Here is a 20,227-nt window from a genome sequence, read left to right as displayed (position 1 = left end):
CAGACTAAGGCACCTGGGCAGCAGTCCTTCCCTACTCAAGGAACTTCATAAAGCCTCCACAGCCACTGGAAGAAAAAACTAAGCCTCCAAGTCAAGCAGCTGAAGTGCTCCCTCCATTTCCTTTCCTCTAAGTGGAGACAGAAAAGGAAGCACTTTCTAAACTGCTTGAGTCCCTGTTCCCAATACTTAACAACCAGAAACCTGGATGAATCACACACTTTTCTAACTGCAGTAACCAGGCTGGAAACTGACTTCAACCTAAGGCACAAAAGTTTTTACCCTAAGCCTAAATATAATTCCCATTAACAATCTGTGCCACACTGCCTTAATATAAATGGCAGCTTAGACCAGATTTAGTAAGGGCCTATCATTTTTTTGCTATGTTTCAACAAAAGAGAGGTCAATAGGTTATTTACCATAATCTATTTTTAGGTTTTGTGAAACTACAAGAATGAAATCAAGCTTGGCCTTTATGATCAAGAAAGAATGCCTTTCTGTGCATTTTTCTTTTAAAAATAGCTGAATATGGAAGGAAATTGAATTATTTGTTAAATGGATATGTTTGATAAAGGAATATTAATGCATTTTCCAATAATAAAAGTGAAGAATGCTGTTCCAGATAGACATTCCTTTTCATTTTTATTGCACAGACAGTGCTTGATTACAGTTTAGGGAAATGAACTGAAATAATAGATGTACTATTTTTTTGATAAGTAGTCAGAAGGGTATTTTATGGAATCTAAGAAGAGTTGGAAGGCAGATGATTCAAAGGATAATTGAAGAATGATATTTGAACAGGTTACATTTGTGCCCTCAGACGTTAAACATTAGAGACTTTTTTATTCTAAACATGGGAATTCACATGCTGAAAAGTAAATGAACACAAGGAATAATTTTTTTTTCAGAGACATGCAGTAACTGCTGGTTAGCAAGAAGGGAATTTTCCACAACACTGGGAAATTTAATCTGAAGTTATTTAGAATATGCCACATGTTATTCAGCTTCATATTCATCAACATTCGTTAGGTTATAGTATAATATTTTCAGTAGTTTCAGAACAGAGATCAAAAACATTTCAGGGTAACATAGGCAATAGCAAGAATGTGCAGAAACAGGCCCAGGTGCAGGACTCTGACTCTCTGGCGTTGGGACTCAGATGCAGAGGTCCTCTGCAGCCAGTTTTCACACAGATTACAGCTGGCCCTTGCCTCTGGGGGCTGAGGTTTCTGGTGAAAGCTGTCAGCCGGGTGGCAATGCCCCCCCCCCCCACCAGATCAGGTCCTCAAAAAGCATGAGCACCTCTATCCCCTACTACTGCTGCAAGCAGGGACTCCCTTGTCAGGGCATAAGGGATACTCAAGATAGGGACAGTAGTTTATTCAAGTTACAACTTTGGTGTCAATTTTAATATCAGATTTCAGGGGGAAAAAAAAGTACCTTTCTAAGTGTTTCAGCCCTCAGTAATGGGTGCCCTGAACAGCAGGGCAGTCTCTTTAAAACCCCTGCAGGTCTCACACTCCCATATCCTGCTTAACAACAGAGCCCACATTAATACTTTTCAATAAAAAACAGATATATCATTTAGCGAATTTCAGTGGAGAACACACCCTACATCCACATCATCAACATGTTAGTGCATCATGATTAATGCTGTGCATTTCATGCCAATTGAATTCTTAATGATTAGCCACTTAATTCTGAGCTGAAACAATTACTCTTCCCATTGAGAAATACTTGTTTTAGCTCAAAGCTCAGCAGGTGGAGTACAGAAAACCATCTATAGCCAGTCATGCAAGTACATCTTGTGGAATCAAAACACAGGTTTACTAATGCGTATTTTGGATGCATAATGAAGCACTGGGCCTACAAAACCATCCCTTTTCAAGACTGGTACAAAAGCTGTTGGCAGGACTGAGCTCATCCCTAATTCATAGATTTCAGCAGCAGCTGGGGCATGCACACACTCATGCTCATATATTTGTGCATGAGAAAGCAGTTTGCCCTTGGTCCATAAAGGTCTTGACACAAACACTGGTTCTCCCTGAAGTCATTTAGATGAACACTTCTGACTCAGTATATATTGGTGGAGGCTGCAGTGACAAAGATATATGTCAGAAAAATCAAATAGGTACATCTTAGATAATTATAGAAAGGAGCAAATACTTGGCTTGCCTTCAAGTAAGGGAGGAATTTCAGAGGTATATCACATGGCAGCTGTATAGTTTTGGTAGATGCTCAATTTACCTTGTAACCAGTAATTACATTTGTTATTTTTTATGATCAAAACACTATGCAGACAATAATTATACCACCAATGTGTTCCTGAGAAATAGATAAACAGGCAGAACTGCTACAGGCATTACAAGTGTATCAGAGAGACAACAACCTGATGACAAAAAGCACTAATGGCAGAACCAGTATTAGGATGCATGGTGTGCTGATGGTACAAACCAGCTCAGGCACTGGCTGAACATCCTGCAGCACGGCAGGAACAAGAACCATGCCTTGCCAAGCCGCTACTGCAGTGACCCTGATGTGGTGCTGATTACTGCATCATCATTTACATGGTGATTCAAGGAAAGTTTTAGTGCTGCCACACTCAGAGACACAGGCTGCAGTATGCAGGGCTGAGTATCACTGAACAGACAGGAGTTCTCCAGGAACTCAGTGTGGTATTTATAACACAATCAGAGCTGCTAACAGTGTGAGTGGAGCATTTCCCTAAGTCTGAAACTAAGGGACTGTCCCTAAGGCATCCTAAGCCACAGGGGAGTCTGTGAGTCTTTCTACTGACTTCAGTAGCCACCGAATGAGAGTCCTCTTATGTGTGATACAAAGAACTGCTCTGACATCTGGAAAAAGATCTCTGTTGACTTTGAAAATGCATCAGGCTATGTCATCACCTACATGCTGACCCACCATACAGTACAGTATTTAGATTTCTTATTCCATGTGGACTTGCGGCTTTGCAGTGAAACACACTCTAGCACTTCACTGTGTGAGAGATCCGAGGCTGATGTGTATGACAGTGAAGATTCACAAGGGAGTGAGTTATTCCAGGAGATCACTGTGGTGTCCAGGAAATGTTACTTGGAGGAAAGTCAAAAACTGCTTCTCAGAGTTAATTTTACAAAATAAAGCAACAGTGGCTGACAAGTGTAATAGATATATAACTCCCAATTTCTAAATCAATGCACTTTCAGTGTCTGCAACTGCAGACTGAGTCCTTGCCTTTAGTTTTATCCTTGTTTGGCCACGACAATCACCCTCCATCTCTCCCTTGCCCCATTTCTCCAAGACAGAACACATGTGAAGAAACCACAGTCCCATATAAGCATGTTTTCTAAAGCCACACTGGCCAAGCTGAATTGCATTCAGACTATTTTCCTATCCCCTGTTCTTATTCCTCAGGCCTGATTTGTCAACATGTTTTTAACAGAGCAAAAGAAATCACAACAGCAATGACCTGGTGCAGCCTGGTGAATTACCCAAGTTAGAGACCACCCATAGTTCTGTGACAGATCAACTGGAAACACACACCAATAGGGACATAGCCTGCACAAAGCCATCTGCACAAAGCAAGAATCATTTCAATGTACAGCTTCCAAAGTAGGAGCAGCTTTAGCAGGAAAGGAAGCTTATTTAGGTTATTTTTGGATGCAGATATCAGATTGAATACATGGATTTTTATCATGTTCGTACTTACACAAGAACAACTTGTTAGTGACACGACAGATTTTGAACCCACACAACTGCAGGAGAGCCTTTAATAACAGATGAGTGTACTTTGCCAGTGGTGAGATAAAGAGATTCAGTGTCTTAGCAGATGATACCTTCTGTCTTACTTCTTTAGCCGCAGATTTAATTACACTGATGTCATGAGAAGCAAAAATAAATTATTCATTAAACCTGCCTAAGAAATCATTCTTTTATCCCACGTATTTTGTTTCAAGATCATTTACACTTGGGTAAAAAGGCAGTTTTCTTCCCTCCATGTCAATATTTTATATAGTAACTCACTTTACAGCCCAAGTGAAAATTGAAGTGGGTCTCTTAAAGAGGACCAGCACATGATACTCCATGCAAGGCATGAAGGTGATGCTTGAAGATTCCACCAATCTTCCTGTGACAGATCAGTGGCTGTGTGATTGAAGGATCGTAAGCAGGATCAGGGAGAGATCTGTTACATCCCTTTTGAAAACAAACCCCTTCAATGCATTTACATGTCAGTGTCCCATGACTTCTTTAGTGGTTGTTGGAGGTGAAACCATAGGTCTTGCACTACTTGTTTTCTAGCTCCTTCCATTTTCATAAACACCTGGCCTGTCATTACTTTGGTGATACACTTTCACGTTACTTCTACCAGCAAACAGATAAAATTTTTCTTTTACCTGGTTTGCTTTTGCACTAGTCGCCTAAAATAAACAAATAAGCAATAGTGCAATTTTCGGAGGTAAAAGTATCTCCAAGTCATTCTTTCACTGTGTGGCTCCTCCACTTTCTGACAGTCAAGATCATAAATTGGCACAGTAAATTAATTTTAAAAATATACTCATTTTTGTAAGATAAAAAATACGAATGGGAGAGGGAGACTGAGCAGAGCTGAAGTCTGAGAAGGATTGAAGCTGAGAAGGAGACTTCAAAGCTGGAGGAAATGGCAGAAAGGAATGGAAAGAACAGAGAAGTAGGTCTTGGCAAGAAGACAACCTTACCCCCCTGCACACAGCTGCAAATTCAGCAACAGTTTATTACCCCAAGTTTACATGAAATAAAGAAGATAAAAGCAGCTGCAGAGAAAGCAGCAGGATCATTCCTATCCCTCCAGTGAGGCACCCTGCCCAGAGTAACTGAGCCCCATGAGGCTGTTTAGGAGCTGGACATGCTCGTTGCGTGTGCTGCGCTCCTCATCACTCTGTCAGTGCAAAGCTGTCTGTACTGTGACATTTCCTACCAAATACACACAACCACACATCTGTACATGCATATTACATTCATTTTTAGCATTACCCCAGAACCCCTGAGTTCCTGCCAGAGTCCAAGCCCTACCTGAGCTTGAAACTGTGCAGGGACAGAGACAAAAGCATCTCTGCATCAGGTGGGGAGCTGAGCAGAGTGCCCATGTTCTTCAAATAAAGACCCAGATTAGCAGAAAATCATGCACAAATGAGAGTGCCATAGAAGAGGTGAGAAAAGCCTACAGATCCAGGGCTTACTCCCATAGTGACAGTGTGCTCCAGCCTGGAAAATGCAGTGTGAAAGGATTTGTTTCCAGGCTGTAAATACATGGCATTTAAGAATAAGGAAGTGCATGGATATGCTTTTTTAGGTCCAAAGTTACGGAAATTAAAGAACGAAAAACCTCTCCTGTGCTCAGCATAGTGACTTTTGGCTATTACTTTATAGAGAGATGTCACTGGCACAACAATCTCTTACAGAAAGAAAACGGTGCCTAATATTGCATATCTCACCTTCCCCACAGAAGCCTTTATTCAGTTTACATTAGGTAACATGTTACACTTTTGTAGAAGTACCAGTGATTTCAGCTTTTCCTTACTGGTTCAACTAAACATTTCTTTTCTCCTTCAGACAAGCTTTTTATGAATATTTAATGTATCAAAATCAACGGAAGGCTAGCACTATGCATCTGCTCTCCAGATCTTTCATCCATGTATTTTCAGCCAGGCTCAGTTCACAAAATATGACACTAACTATATTGCTATGTAAATACAACTCCTTCAACCACTATTTAATAAGTAAAATATATGCAAAGCAAAAGCCAAGTCTGACTTGAACAGATGAAACTGTTCTCTCCTAGCTATAGAGATGTGTTTGTTACTTGGACTCCCAATGTCAGTTCCCCATGCCAGCTTGTACGTTCATCTTCTGTCCTCTAATTGAATTAATATTCACTTCCTCTTACTAATCCCCAGATGCTTGTCTGAAATTATCTAAGACACAGCTCACATTTACATGGAGAAAAGATTTATATTAAGGCATGGATTTGATAGCTACAGAGGTTGCTAATCTGCTGTGCAGTCAGGTGATCTAACTGTGGGGATGTTCTGATTTTTTACTGTTCTTTTAAAATTTGGATGTAATGTTTTGCTTTCAACCCTCTGCTGGACAACACTCGGAATACTGTTCAGATGTGATTTAAGGTTGAAAAGAAAGGAACACTCCTTCCTGGATTTTCCGGGCACCAGAAATACACATCAATTTCAGTGCACTGTAAAATTTTACAACTCTCTTTGGTTTGGATGTATTTATTATGTCACTACCAGAAAAAAAAAGGGAAATCTTTTTGGCATAAGACCTTCAGTATTTTATAGTGCAATAGAATGTGTGGAATGATGAAAAGACAGATAAAAAATTGCTCACAAATATAGCTCCTTTCTGATCCCCTGGATGAGATCTTTTAACTTGAATTTTGGCCTCTTTAGACCTTAGGAGTTTTGCCATCAATTTTCAATAGATCAAGTATCACTTTTATCCCAAGGTAATAAATTGATAGAAACATCTACATTGATAGCATGCTGGAAAACCTGGAATAAAAATCTATTCCTCCTTCCAAAGCAACTGCACAAAAGAATCACTGTGAAGGAAATAAAATTTTGCTTTCATTCTGCCCCCCACATTTTGCCATTGCCTCATGAACATAGGGATGGTTCAAATACAAGATCCCATCCACACTAGAATATACAACTGCAACAGGTAAATAAATCAATAATGACCTCCTTGAGTGGCCTCAGTATGATAGATACTATGTTATTTATAGAGGAAAAGGAGACATACACAATACAAACACTTTTTTGTTGCGTTCAAATGCTGTATAGGTAGTATGATAGATACTATGTTATTTATAGAGGAAAAGGAGACATACACAATACAAACACTTTTTTGTTGCGTTCAAATGCTGTATAGGTATTGCCTTGTAAAAATACTTTTTTCTTGCTTTTCTTTCTACACCTGCTCCATGTGAGTAAGAAGCAGGGTCTGAAAACTAGTGAATAAAAGCAGTTTAAGTGTGGCTGCCTAGATGATGATTACTGAAACAACAAATCTCTCAGTCTAATAATTAAACAAACAAATGTAAGGACAACTCCAACAACCAGCAGCTGGGTGTTTCCCATGCATGGGGCACACGTCCTCTGTTTGCAGGGATTCAGACCCCAGTTCTGTGAGAGCACCCTGATCACTGGCGGGAATAGCCCAGGACCCTTCAGTTTGTACTCTGGATTCAGTGAATTGTTAATTACTGCTGTCACAAGGGTTTGATGTCACCAAACAAGACTGTCAGGGCAAGGCAGAATTTCCTCCTTGTTTTACTAGATCAACAGACGAGCACACAAGGTCTTAAATCAGCCGTGGCTGTTATTCTATTATATCCTCAGATCATCCTGACAGAGGCTTAATGCAGAGCCTACCAGCCTGAAATCCTGCTCCTTTCTTCTGTTTAGTTTCAGAACGCATGACAGCATGAACCGGAGAGACTGAAGACACTCTCTGCACTGTGTCACCTGGATACATGACCTGCCCAGTCTGGGATGCACAATTGCATCATCTCAAATCTATCATTGCCCACATGCACACACTCCTGTGAGATTAACTCCAAGCCAACCCAAGTGTTCACCACCTACCACAACTGGAGGAACGCAGCCCAAACTCACAACTGCTTTTAGCCATCCACAAACTCTGTATTTTCCAGCTGACCTTTCTGCTCAGCCCTGTCCATAACACCATGGAGAGCAGACTCACTCCAGGGGCAGCCACTTCTTGTAGTGCACTAAGTATGGATTGGACTGCAGCACCTGGCTTGACCCACCGTACACTTCCCCACAAACTTCACCTAAACAAAAACTTCCTTAGAAAGTGCCCTTAAATAATCTGTCCTTAATTTGATGATTTACACACTTGTAGAAAAACTCTACAGCCTGTCTCCCCACAGTACTATGAATTTCCTTAGTGTAGGAATCCCAAAAGGCACACTGGCTCCTGCAGCCACATCTTTCAAAAGGCATGTTATGTTAATCTTGCTATGTCTGTGGCATTCAAAGAGAAACATTCCTGAATTTCTCTGCATAAACAGTCAAGAAGATCATTGTACTTTTACTGAAGAAACCTTTGTTAAGGTGCAGCTCATTACATCGTTGAGGTTAATTAATATTGTACAAAGTGAAAAAGTGAATGAATAGTACATATCAACATTACATACAATATCAATGGATATTATAGACCATTTTGTACAACTTGAGGTTCTGCATCAGATACAGTAAAATCTGCAAAAATGGAACTTGTGGAATCTAATCTCTTGAAACTAATTGCAAATTTACCAACTTCTTCTGTCCCACCTTAAAATTAAAGTAAATAAGAATTACAAGTGCCAGTAGACAGATTGTATGTCTGTATTCTCTGATTTTCATAGTTACATCTATTGGGACACCCTACAATCCCCCAGGGGAGAGAGAGGTTACAGCTGGGCTCTCAGGATGTAAAGAGATCATCTTGCCCTGTCACAAGTGGGCAACAACTCTGCTGCAGTTAAGAAACTTCTTCTACTAAAATAATAAAAATACCCAACACAGGGGAAAGAAGGCAGATGTTTAACCAAACACAGCTGCCTTCCTTCACACAACTGAGAAAGCTGTCCCAAAACTACTAGCACTAGAAACAAGCAAGAGAGGCTACAGTTTACAAGGACTAGTCTGTAAACACTGGGATACAGTAACTTAGCCACTGATACTGGAGCACTTGGATGGTTTCAGATGCTTGGAGCACAGACAGAAAGGAGACACTGCTCTGCAGGGACCAGGAGCAGAAATCTGTGATCATTACAGACATACTCCCACTGCCCTTTGCTTCCTCCAAACTGCCATATCCCCCTGCATTCTCAAGTATGATTACCCAGTTTTTCAGGTCCAAAACTTAAAACTGGGGAGGAAAAATGAGGAATTTCGTGCAGAGAAAGAGGCAGGCAAGGTGTCCCATCTGAATATTACTGAGGTCAGAGCAAGCATTTGACTGAACCAACATGGTTCAGATCTTCAGAGGTCTGATTTGGAGACAATTAAACACAAAAAGCCACTGAATGGCACCAGGTTGGAGTGCTGAGTCCAGGTGTTCTCTCCACCCATCTGTCTAAGTGCTTGTGTAACAGAGAGCCCACACATTGCATACAGATAATTTTGAAAAGCTGTGCTATGCTCTTTCACCTCCACCACATAAAATCCTTTTGGTTTTGGCCACGTCTCTTGTATTTTTAAACCTTTCCTCTCATACTTTTATGCCTCCAGAAATCTTTTATAGTAAAACTCACATGCTCTCAAAAGAATGAAATACAAATCAAGGACTGGAGAAATTAATTTTTTTTTCTATCTGGGAAATCTGAGCTACTTTGAGTAACACTATTTTCTTTCATTTCATGCAGGTAATGAGTCTTTTATTAAACACAGGTGCCCAAAAATTCATCCCAATGCACTGCAGGAACTTGAATGAGCATGTCCTGTGGAAAATTCTAGCCTTGAATGCTGGTAGTTACTGTACATACTTGGCTGATTAATTCCTCTTGATTTACAAAGGTATCCATCATGTCACAGTGAATGATCTATGAAGCACACCATACCTGAAACCTTCCCCTCTCCAAGTCATCTCCTTGGCATCTAAAACCAGTTCTTATCATTTGTAATCAGTAATTAACAACAAAGCATTCTCACTAGTGCAATTTTTCTACTAAGGTTAATGTAATATTTCATTCCAGGCCAGCTGCTGTTTTATGACTTCCAAGCACGACAGTAAGTAATGTCTCTCCATAAGAAGTCATCCATGGAGTAAATCATCTCCTCTTTCATCAGCAGTCATTTTGCTGCAGCAAATGAGGCTAATTACATATGAAATTGTTGTTTATCAACAGGAGTAGGTACCTAAAGTTTGACATTGCACATCAACTGTTCTTCCTTATGTCTCCATGCTGTACCTTTCCCATTAAGGAGTTTTTAATTTATGATCAATCAAATACTGTAATTATGAGCCATACTTACCATCCTGTTATCATCTGCACAGATTTGCCTACAAAGATCAGCATCAACCAAACAACATATGTTTTCAGTACTGGTACAACTTTTGGGCCACTTCTTGCCCTCGATAAGGAGGGCATACATATTTATTACACACATACATATTTATTACTCGGTTGCAAAGCATCAATAACTTCTAACATACTGTTCTTTAGATAAACTGACTATTTCTCATATTCAAAAGTTCACTTCCCAGGACAGCTATATGGCTGTCTCAAGGAAGAAATCTGAAACCCAGAACATATCTACACGAAAACTGGAGAAAAAATAATGGATAGCACTGCTGCACAGTGCTGGTGTAATTTTCTTGTCTTACTGGAATTGGCAAGTAACTCGAGATCTATTTTTTTTTTCTCCCCTTTCTGACTGATATAGTAACTGTCAGTCATCTCAGGCTTTTCTTGCATGATATAGCTGACAAAAACACAAGTCTGGCTCAGGATGCTCGTGACCCACAGGTTGTGCTCTGGAAGAGTATCATGAGTTTTTTATCTTTCTTGTAATCTGGTCACTTGCTGCTGAAAAGAAACCACTAGGTGAACTGGACTTCTCATCCTATTCAATGACCTGCTCTTTGGCTGCTCTGTTCCTGAGAATGAGGATCCAGAGCACACTGAAACAAACTGCACAGTGCTCAGAGCCTCAGATACACCAAGAACAGAAATACCAGGTCCTTAGCACTGGAACCTCTGATACAAAGTGCTGTGGATGATGTGCACACAGAGCTCAGACCACAAAGCTCACCACAAATCTCTGTCCAGGAATGGGTACAGCCCCCAGAGTCATCCTAGGGAGTGGAAATCAATTGAAGACAGCAAACTACAGCCCAGATGGGTGATGTGGGCTGAACTAGGCTGGGATTTGCTGATGCTACCCAGGCAGTCTAAGGCACAGATAATCACAGGGCAGCTCCCAAAATGCAGCATTTGTGGCCTCAAGAGACTGAGAATGTATAAACACTGTCTGCAAGGCAACAATTCACTTACCTTCCCTTCTCCTGGTGGGAAGGAGAGAAGGGGGGAAAAAATAGAACAAAAAATGGGTCATTTTGGAATGACCAGGTCATAAAATTTCATAATGCCAAGGCAACAAACAGTTGGTCTGCAGTTCTGACTCACCAGTTTTAGCAAATTACTAGACCTGGCTCCAGCTACACCAAAAGCAGACACCTAGAAATACCTCTCCTCGACAAAAAGAAATTGGCAAACAGTGTGACCTTTAGCAAAACAGTTGATTCATGAATTAAAGTTAGGCAATGTCAATGTCAAATTAGAAAGTGAAACAAACTTATCCTTGGATTTGGATCCTGATGGATACAGAACTTTATCTCTTCTGTGTTCTTCTCAGAGGTCTAGACAGTTAGACTAAGCAATGGTGCTACTTGCATTTAATGAATATTAAATGTCAGTCTTGACAACTAGAAGACAAAAATCTAACCTTAAAGATGCAATTATTTCCCATTCCTCCAACATTTCTGTTTTGGTTTGAAACTTCTTGTAATTCAGTAGCACACCCTCTGTTACCAAACAGATCAATGTTAACCATGAAAGTGTGAACAGTGTTACCCAGTTCTGAACTTCTGGTGACTCCAGCTCATGGACTGACCAACAATTATCTGTTTTTCTTGGAGCAGTGGGGCTGCACAAAGCCATGTAAATTACAAGAGACAGTTGTATATGCTGTCTCCTATGAATATGTCTTGCAAGTATTTGTTTCCCCACATCCTTAAATTCTTGGGGTTTCATATGCAATAAAAACCCCACAAAATCTACCCAAGATAAAATGCGAGCTTGTGTCACATTCCTGCAGGACCCTTCATCTGTGTTCAGTTACATCTAGATTCTCTCCTTTGCCATTTGTTGTATGATTGAATCCTCTTTCTCTTTCCATTTATAATGATGTGGCTTTTTAATAAACTCATTAAATAAACAATCCATTTCAGCCCTCAAAATTTGCCACTGGTATCTCTGCAGCTTAGTACTAAACCTCCACCTAAAAACGAAAGGCAAAACAACAGATAGTAAGGTCTGAGACGTGCTGCACATCGCCTGCTGTGTATGAGGAGACCACAGCCTGGAAATCCACTTACTCAGTGTAAATCCAGTTTGGTTATATTGACTTTTCTTTCCCTCATGGTATATTAGTGCTCATGAAAAATCTTTCAGTGAAAGCCCTAGAGAAGAAATCTTTTGTCCACAGACAAATGCACTTCCCATTTTCTGCTTTATTACCACAAGCAAAAGAGCAAATGTGTTATACTTTTACAATAATCACAAGGCCAGACACCCAGCTAAGGCATAAATCCTACATGGGCTTTGTAATGGACACTTTCTCAAGTCCTAATTCAAGTGCTATCTCCACCCACTTGTCCTCTCTTTCTCCACTCAACATAGGAACAATTATGATTAACCCTCTGAAAATCTGACTTCAATCCTAACATTCAGCTCCTACAAAGCACCCAATGACCCATTCAGTCACCTTCAGATCATTGCTACATTTGAATTTTCTGAAGACCAATCTTTTTTACTGCCTTTTTTTTACTGTTATTATTTTTTATTTTTTCCTTCTCTTCTTTTTCCCTTTCCTTTCTCTTTCCTTTTCACAACCATTCACAAGGCCAAAAAAAGATTTAAGAGACAAATGATGGCATCTGCAAACAACTCAAGTAACTCCATAGAAGGAAAAACCAGGCCAGGATCAGAGAGGCTGTTATATGTTAACATATTAAATAACCACAGTCAAACTCTCAGCTGGTGGAAATCAACCTGTATCCATCTGGTTTTATGAGGGCAGTGCAAATTGATATCAAACACGAGTAGAAAAAACTGACTCATGTTAAACTACAGCAACCGAAATCCCAGTGAGTATTGACCCTATCTGACACCTATTTTAATCAATGACCAAACTCTCATCTCCCAGGCAGGGAACAGGCAGGAGCACACAGAACACAAGGCAGAATGGGCCCTTAATACATCTCAAATTTAAAGTTTCCTACCCTTTAAAAAAAATCACAGCTACACCTAGCTTGTAGTAATCCAAAACCATAGCTTCAAGGCATCTTTCAGTGGCCTAAGTTTGGTGTTTAAATTACACATATTACTTTGAACTATGAATATCTGCTCAATCAGCTCTGCGGCTGCTCTAAGGCAGCTAAGCTGAGTGCCAGAGAGTTTCTGTGATGGCACACACAGCCACTGGCAGCCAGGAGAGAAACATGGATTCACAACATCAGGAGTCCAAAAGGTTCTGATAGTCAGAGGTTAAAGATCTGCTTTCATCACTTAAATTAGTAAGAGAGATTTTGGCCAAAAATGTCTTTGTAGAATCAAAGATTGGTTTGGGCTGGAAGGAACCTCAACGATCATCTTGTTCCAACTGCCATGAGCAGGGACACCTTCCACTAGAGCTTCCATCCAGCCTGGACTTGTCTTCTTGCATATTTATTATATATTTGACTTCTGAGCTGGCTACAAAAGGCTGATTGCAAGTGCTTCAGCAAGGAAACAAACATGAGAGATCTGCCCTCCATCCCCCCCCATCCTTGCAAGTACAGGTGAACTCTTGAGGAACAAGCACCCTCCTGCCAAAATATACAACAGTCTCTAATCTGCCACCTTAAGAAAGGTGAGACAGAATGCTCTTTGGGCACAAATGAAAAAAAAAAAGATTAACCATATATCTGATGAAGCATTCTAGGTGTCATCTCCAACCTCTTGTTTCCTCTGGCAGCCTCTACTCACTGCCTTTTCGTGTTACTGTTTTCCCAGATTGCATATGCTCATTTGTCTGTCCCTCTGGTACTGAGGGCAGCATGCAAAGCCCCTTCCAAAAAAATCAAGCACCAACTAAAAACAAAGAAAGAAACAAAAATTAAAAGCTTCATAAAAATGGGTATCAGCAAGCTGATGGAAACACTTCTGCATAAAAAAACTTCAATAACAATAAACATCTTTAGTTCAACATCAGCTGCCAGAACTACTGCACTCCCTCAAACATTGACATTGGCTGGCTCAGAGGTGAGCCCAGAAAGGGATGCTAACAGTTCACTTGGTCAGGGTACACAGAAAGGAAGGAGCTGCCAGTTATGTCCCCTGCTTCAGGAAGCTCAGGAAATCTTTTCAGTTGTCCAGGTTTGCAAGGGCTCTGGGATTATGGCCCTTCACTGGATGGGGATGTTTCTTTCCTACAGCTTGGCCTTTAATAATGTTAAAGGGCAAAAGGTCTTGACTGACACACAGCAGACCCCAGGGAGACCAATTACTCAGCTCGTCTCATCTCCCTTACCTGCTCCTCTTGAACATCTGCAAAGAGTCTTTAAATTTGACCTGCAAATACTAATAGTTTTCCTTTGCAGCACTGGATTGTTCCTCTTCAGGGCTTCTGCATGCGCTTCCCATTTATGCAATGCTGACTCCCATAATGGTCAATAAAGGGCGGTATAACAGTATGACAAACTTATGTTCCCAGCCATGCCCAGAATTCGAATTGAATTAGAAAGTCAGCCTGTTCATAAAACCATTAACAAGCAAATGGAGCTTTACTGCGCTTCATAACCGATATCACATATCTTTGGATTGCTGTCAATTCTTTATGTAAATACTTTAAATCCCTCAGACTTCGTTTTGCACATGATATAGTGAGTCTCTTCATAATCAAATAGTATTTAAAACATTTATTGCCTTGTTAAATATAACAAGTTAGATTTACTGGGATAGTCACTTTCCCTAATAGCCAATTTAATAAAACTCAATCTATTCATTCATGGATAAATATATAATAGGCGGTTGTTAAACTTTAATAAATATGTTTAATAGTCAGCTGGCATTTTTTCTCAATGGCAGCACTTCCTCTCAGCTGCCAACAGGAAATGCTTCTCCTGAATGTGCCAATTCAGCCCACATGTAGGGAATAAATTGATCTAGAGGAGCAAACAGGAGCATGAATTTCAGGTAGTTTTCTTATGCTACTTGTCACAAGAAGAGCAATAACTGAGGTCCTAGCTCTCATCAAGACAGTCAGGTATTGAATAGCACACAGTGTAAGAAAGAACATGAGCTACAGTGTTTGTCTAGACTCCATACAAGCCACAGACCAGGACAAGAAAGGCAGCTGGCTATCTGAAAGTCATATAAATTATATTCATGTAATATTATGGCAATTTACAGTCTTACTGCACTCCTTGTCTCATGTAGATCACGTCACACCACCCTGCCAGTCCACGTTAACACATTTCTCACACCACCCTGCCAGTCCATGTCAACACATTTCCTCAGCTTCTATCTAGGTATCCTTTTAAGGCTTTTGGGTACCTAAGAAAAGACTTTGTAGGAGTTCGCATCATTAAAACTAAAAGCCTTTAAAAATCAGGCTTTTAATTCAAACTGTAGAATGTTATAGTAAACCCTGCAGTACCCAGGATCAGTTCTCTCAAATGAAGGCAGCCATTGCATGCAAATAAGAAAACACCAAAATATCATCAAAAGAGACTGCATTTGTATGCTGCATTGGGAAGCTTAATTATAGCCACAAGACACTCACCTGGGTGGGATTATACAGCTCCTGGAGTGGGCTCCTGGATCCTTTCCGACAGCAAATGTCCATCCCAAATGGATTTCTACGCATTACTGCAAAGGGAAATTGAAATTAGTACAGGTTAGCAACGCTGGCTAGCAGAAAGCAATTGCAATACTTACAGCAAGAAAAGATTTTCTGACCATAGATCATAGGATTCTAGACAGTGTTGTCACTTAACTCCTGATTTTCCTTTCCCTAGAAATTGTCCAAGAGCTAAATCCCTTATCTATTGTGGAAGTTATTGAAAATAAGAACTCCCTTATAAAAGTTGTTATGCAACAACTCTCAGTTTGGGTGCACAAAAATTCAAGCATGGGGACCAATGCAACACTATTTTCAGCAGTGCCAGACACCTGCTTGTCTGATCATCAGGAAGGAGTCAGATGGATTCCTATAACCAGCACCTCTGAGAGGCAATGTCTGAGCCTCTCTCTGCCTAAGACAGATGTATACAGGAACCTCATATTAAATTGCATGATTTTAAAGCTTTTGGCCTAGTTCTTCTGTTTCTCCTAGAACAGATACTAATCAGTACATAACACACATACAATCAAACACCGCTGCCCTTCTTGCCACAATTTTGCTTTACATATTACAACTGGAAATTTTGACTGATCCACAGAACAACATGCACTCTGTTATACCATTAAAGACAAGCTGGCTTTCAAACCAAAGGCTTTGTCAAAGATCTGATCAAGGAGCATTTTGGATGACAAATTTTTCAGGAGAGCTGTTGGCCTGAGTCCCGGCAGGGATGCAGACCATCAGCTTCAAGTTAGACCTCTGTGGCCATAAAACTCTGTAAGAAGACATTCAGCTTCACCTTCTATAGTCAAGAGGAAAACAAGAGCTTGCTGTGCTTCTTATCTCACATGGCCCACATCATCCTCTGCTAACACTCTCCTGCCCCCAGCTTGCCCTGGGAAATACAGAAGGAGCATCAGGCTGTCAAACACCCACATCCAGCATCGCAGCAAGAGATTTGTCTCATCAACATTTGATTAAGACATAACCAAAAAAAAGGGGAAAAGAGATGTTCCTGCTGGGAACATCATGTTAAGCCAAGTCAGGCATGCTTTTATCATCTCGCCACATTTTGTAACCAGAAACTATTGAAGCATCCTAGAACAATGAGCTGCACCACTTGCAGACATGCTATCATGGGCTTCAAGCCAAGTCAGAGAATACAGTCCAGTAATGTTTTAATACTGAGACCTAATATCATAATTGATACATCAAGTAATATAAACCGCAGAAAACTGTATATGGTCCAATCTGGAAACATAATTGATTCCTTCACTCACTCAATATCTATTTTCAATAGAAGGTAATGATCTAATAACATGCTGGGTTGCTTTTTTCCTAAGCAAACAGATTCGCAGGTCTTGTGGCAGGAGGCAGACATATTCAGTAAACAAACTGGCTTTAATTTTCTTCACAATTAGGACAGTAATGTTAGTAGAGGCAATAATTTTATTTTACACATTTAAACACCTGATTAAATTCTGAGCATTTTTAGTGATGCAGACAAGTACTGCAATTCCTCCATTGCTGTGCTAATGTGTCTTTTTAAAAGATAATTTACAATGTGTTTTAGAAAATTAAAACTTAAAAAATGTTTTACAGTAACATCAGCTTCCAAAGCCTGGAAGTGGTTTTAGGAAGGAAATTTTGAAATGAGAATGTGAGACATCCAACAGCCATTGTAACTACAGAGCTCCTGTCCACCTTATCCCCCCCTCCATGCTCTTGTACCAGAACTGTGTCCAGAGAAGCTTTCAAAATCATTTTGTAGTCCCTTCCTCAATAAAGAAACCTTTCCAAAATGAAGCCTTCTACTCAAGGGCAAAGCACATTAAAACACCACAGCAGGGGGAAAGGGAGAGGGGAACATTTTAGTGTATCCACCTCATTAGAATGTGATAAGGTCCTGCAACACTGATGTTCTAAAATGAAGAATAACATGAATTCTAGTGTGGTGTTCCTTAACTTGTTATTTCACTTTTAACTTCCATTAAATACAGTAAATATTACAATGCATAAGTGTATCCATCGCTTCCTGCTTCACTTAGCCAGCAGGTATCAACACATTATATTCAGCAGTAACAGTAATAAAGATAAAATTTTTTATGTAACATGAAAGATTTGTTTCCAGATGTAAATAGACAGTAGAAAAAGCTATCTCCCCAGCAAAAGCCAAATGCTAATGTAGAGCCTTAATCATAGAGGTGATTCAACCTATGTTATCATTTCCAGTACTACTTAATTTGTTTTGTTTTTTCAATAAATCTTTTAGAATCAGACTGTGGGGTTAGCATAGCAACACTGCACTTGGTTTCCTCTTTATTGATGCCAGGAACAGCACTCTCTGGTACAACTGTACACAGCACATCTGTGCACATCTGGAAAGTACTTGTGCCTGGAATTTTACTGCAGCATCAAGATAAAGGTGAATACTCCCCATTCCTCAGCAGAAATCCCACCTGCACTGTTTGTACAACTGTCCTCAAGTGAATAACTATCAGGAATGCTTTTATATAATTCAAAACACTTTCTAGCATGTCTGTGGGCACACTTACCTCTCAGGGCTCCTACAACCTGTTTTCTACTGTCTCAGCTTCTCTGAGGCAGTGCTTCATTATGCCAATGACAAAACCTTTTGGGCCTGAACCTCACCTATAGCAATCTGCAGTAAGAAGAACTGTAGTATGGAGGGTAAGCAGCTCTACTAATTTTAACAACACTTTTGCTAAGGATCCATCACACCATTGTGGAAGTGAAAATTAAAAAATCAAGCCCTTTATCCTCACCAAATCTTATTAGTATAGTAAATATATCAATCTATATTTTATGGCTTGGGCTGATCTCCATACATAATTATGGTTAATTATAATCTAATGATAAGTACTGCATATGCATGGCTCCAAGAATCATTCAAAAGATCACATTCAGACACACCAACAGTGTGAAGCAGCTGACAAAGGATTTTAGAATTGTCTAGATTGTAAAAGACCTATAAGATCAATAGCATTCAGCGCCTTTAATGATTCAAGAGTAGTGCTAATACTGCAAGTGCAGCAAGAACATGAATCCTCTGAATTTAGCCAGGTGTGTGAGCAACTGGATGTATCATGAGTTAGTTACTTAAATACAAGAGCTGTAAAAACAAGACTTTTGTTCCATCCCCAGGAATGATTTGTCAAAAATGCAGCCTTGGCCCATCTTGCTAAAATATGTGTGGAACCACTAGTTATGAATCTAATAAGGAAGTTTGTAGAGCATGCTATCTAGACACCAAATTTCAATTTCTCAAAAGAGGAAGATAAACAGCCCTGCTTAATCAACACAACAATCAGCTGTGTATGCTCTGTATACATACAGAGGAGTGTGTAGGCCTTAAATCATCTCAGAACAGGAGCATCTGCACACAGCTCCAGCTTCCAGAAAACTCCATTTAGATCCACCAGTACCAACAGCAGGAATTTGACCAGTGAGTTACAGTGCACTTAAGGACAAGAACACTGAAGATCATTCACATGGAAACATGTGAGCCAGGATTAATCTGTTACCTCTCCTTGGCAAGAAGGCATTATTAATGCACTTGGTAACCCTTCAAAGACCCTATCCTAGAATTGGAGACCTCTGGAGAAAATACTGAATATAAGGAGCTGCATATATACAATTTCTGCTTCTCCCTATCAGGAGCTACAAAAACCTGAGACAAGAGGACATGGTAGCACTTCTATTGGGAGATTACTGGCCTAAAATGAATGTGAACACTGCGATTACCTAGACAAAGTGAAAGGGGGTCAGGAAGAAATCATGGGATTCAAGATTTTTGAAGACTGAAAGCCATAAAAGGTCACCTTCTCACCAAGTGTCAGAGGGGCAAATCAAATATTTCTCCCAAGTCTGTGTGGGATTAAGTCCCAGAGGAGACTTTGCTGGAAGAGACACGCAAAATAACTGCCCTTCTTCAGCACTAAGAGAGACAAACAAGTGGCATTCAAGGATGGTTGTCTGCATTCAGCAGCCATCTCTTTCACTACCAATCTACTATCTCATAGATGTCTGAAGCTCCAGTTTCCAAGACTTCTGTATATTAAAAGGTACCCAGCTGCTATCTAGCAACTGCCTCCCTACTTTGCAACATTTAATTTACATTGCTTGGACTACTCTAATTACTGGCATAATAAAAGCCAAATGTAAAAATTTTACCTCTGTTCACTGCCTCTTAATTTAAGTCTCATATTACCAATATTTGAGAAAAGTTCTGGGGACATATTAATATTTAACTTTTCATTACACTGGTTTAAAGCACAAAGAACAAAATTCCCTAATACAGCATTGCTTAAAGCTGACCTACATAATGCATTCCTCCTATTGGGATACAAGTTTTCTCTTGTAACTGATACTGAGCAGGAAACAGTGTGCACTGGCAGCAGTATGGTGAGACTCCAGTCAAGGATCAGATCCTGTTCTTTTTTAAAAGAAACAAATCCAATATATTCCTCTTTTTGGTCTGATTGATCTTCATTTTTGGTCTGATTTCTGCATGAGGCTGAAAATGGTTGCTTCTTTTG

General features: G+C 40.0%; 1 protein-coding gene across 2 annotated transcripts in view; it reads right to left on the bottom strand.

Moving 5' to 3' along the window:
• The window catches only part of CHST11 (carbohydrate sulfotransferase 11), a 160,626-nt gene that overhangs the window by 79,544 nt on the left and 60,855 nt on the right, over positions 1 to 20,227 (bottom strand). For both annotated transcript variants that reach the window (XM_066550655.1, XM_066550656.1), the window contains exon 2: positions 15,609 to 15,694. In XM_066550655.1, the coding sequence (XP_066406752.1) occupies positions 15,609 to 15,694 (86 nt within the window). The remainder of the gene's footprint in view (positions 1 to 15,608; positions 15,695 to 20,227) is intronic.

The sequence above is a fragment of the Molothrus aeneus genome, chromosome 5 (assembly GCF_037042795.1).
Source record: "Molothrus aeneus isolate 106 chromosome 5, BPBGC_Maene_1.0, whole genome shotgun sequence".
NCBI classification, from domain to species: Eukaryota; Metazoa; Chordata; class Aves; order Passeriformes; family Icteridae; genus Molothrus; species Molothrus aeneus.
Note: the sequence above shows the minus strand (reverse complement) of the source record. Positions and strands in the feature narration are given on the sequence as shown.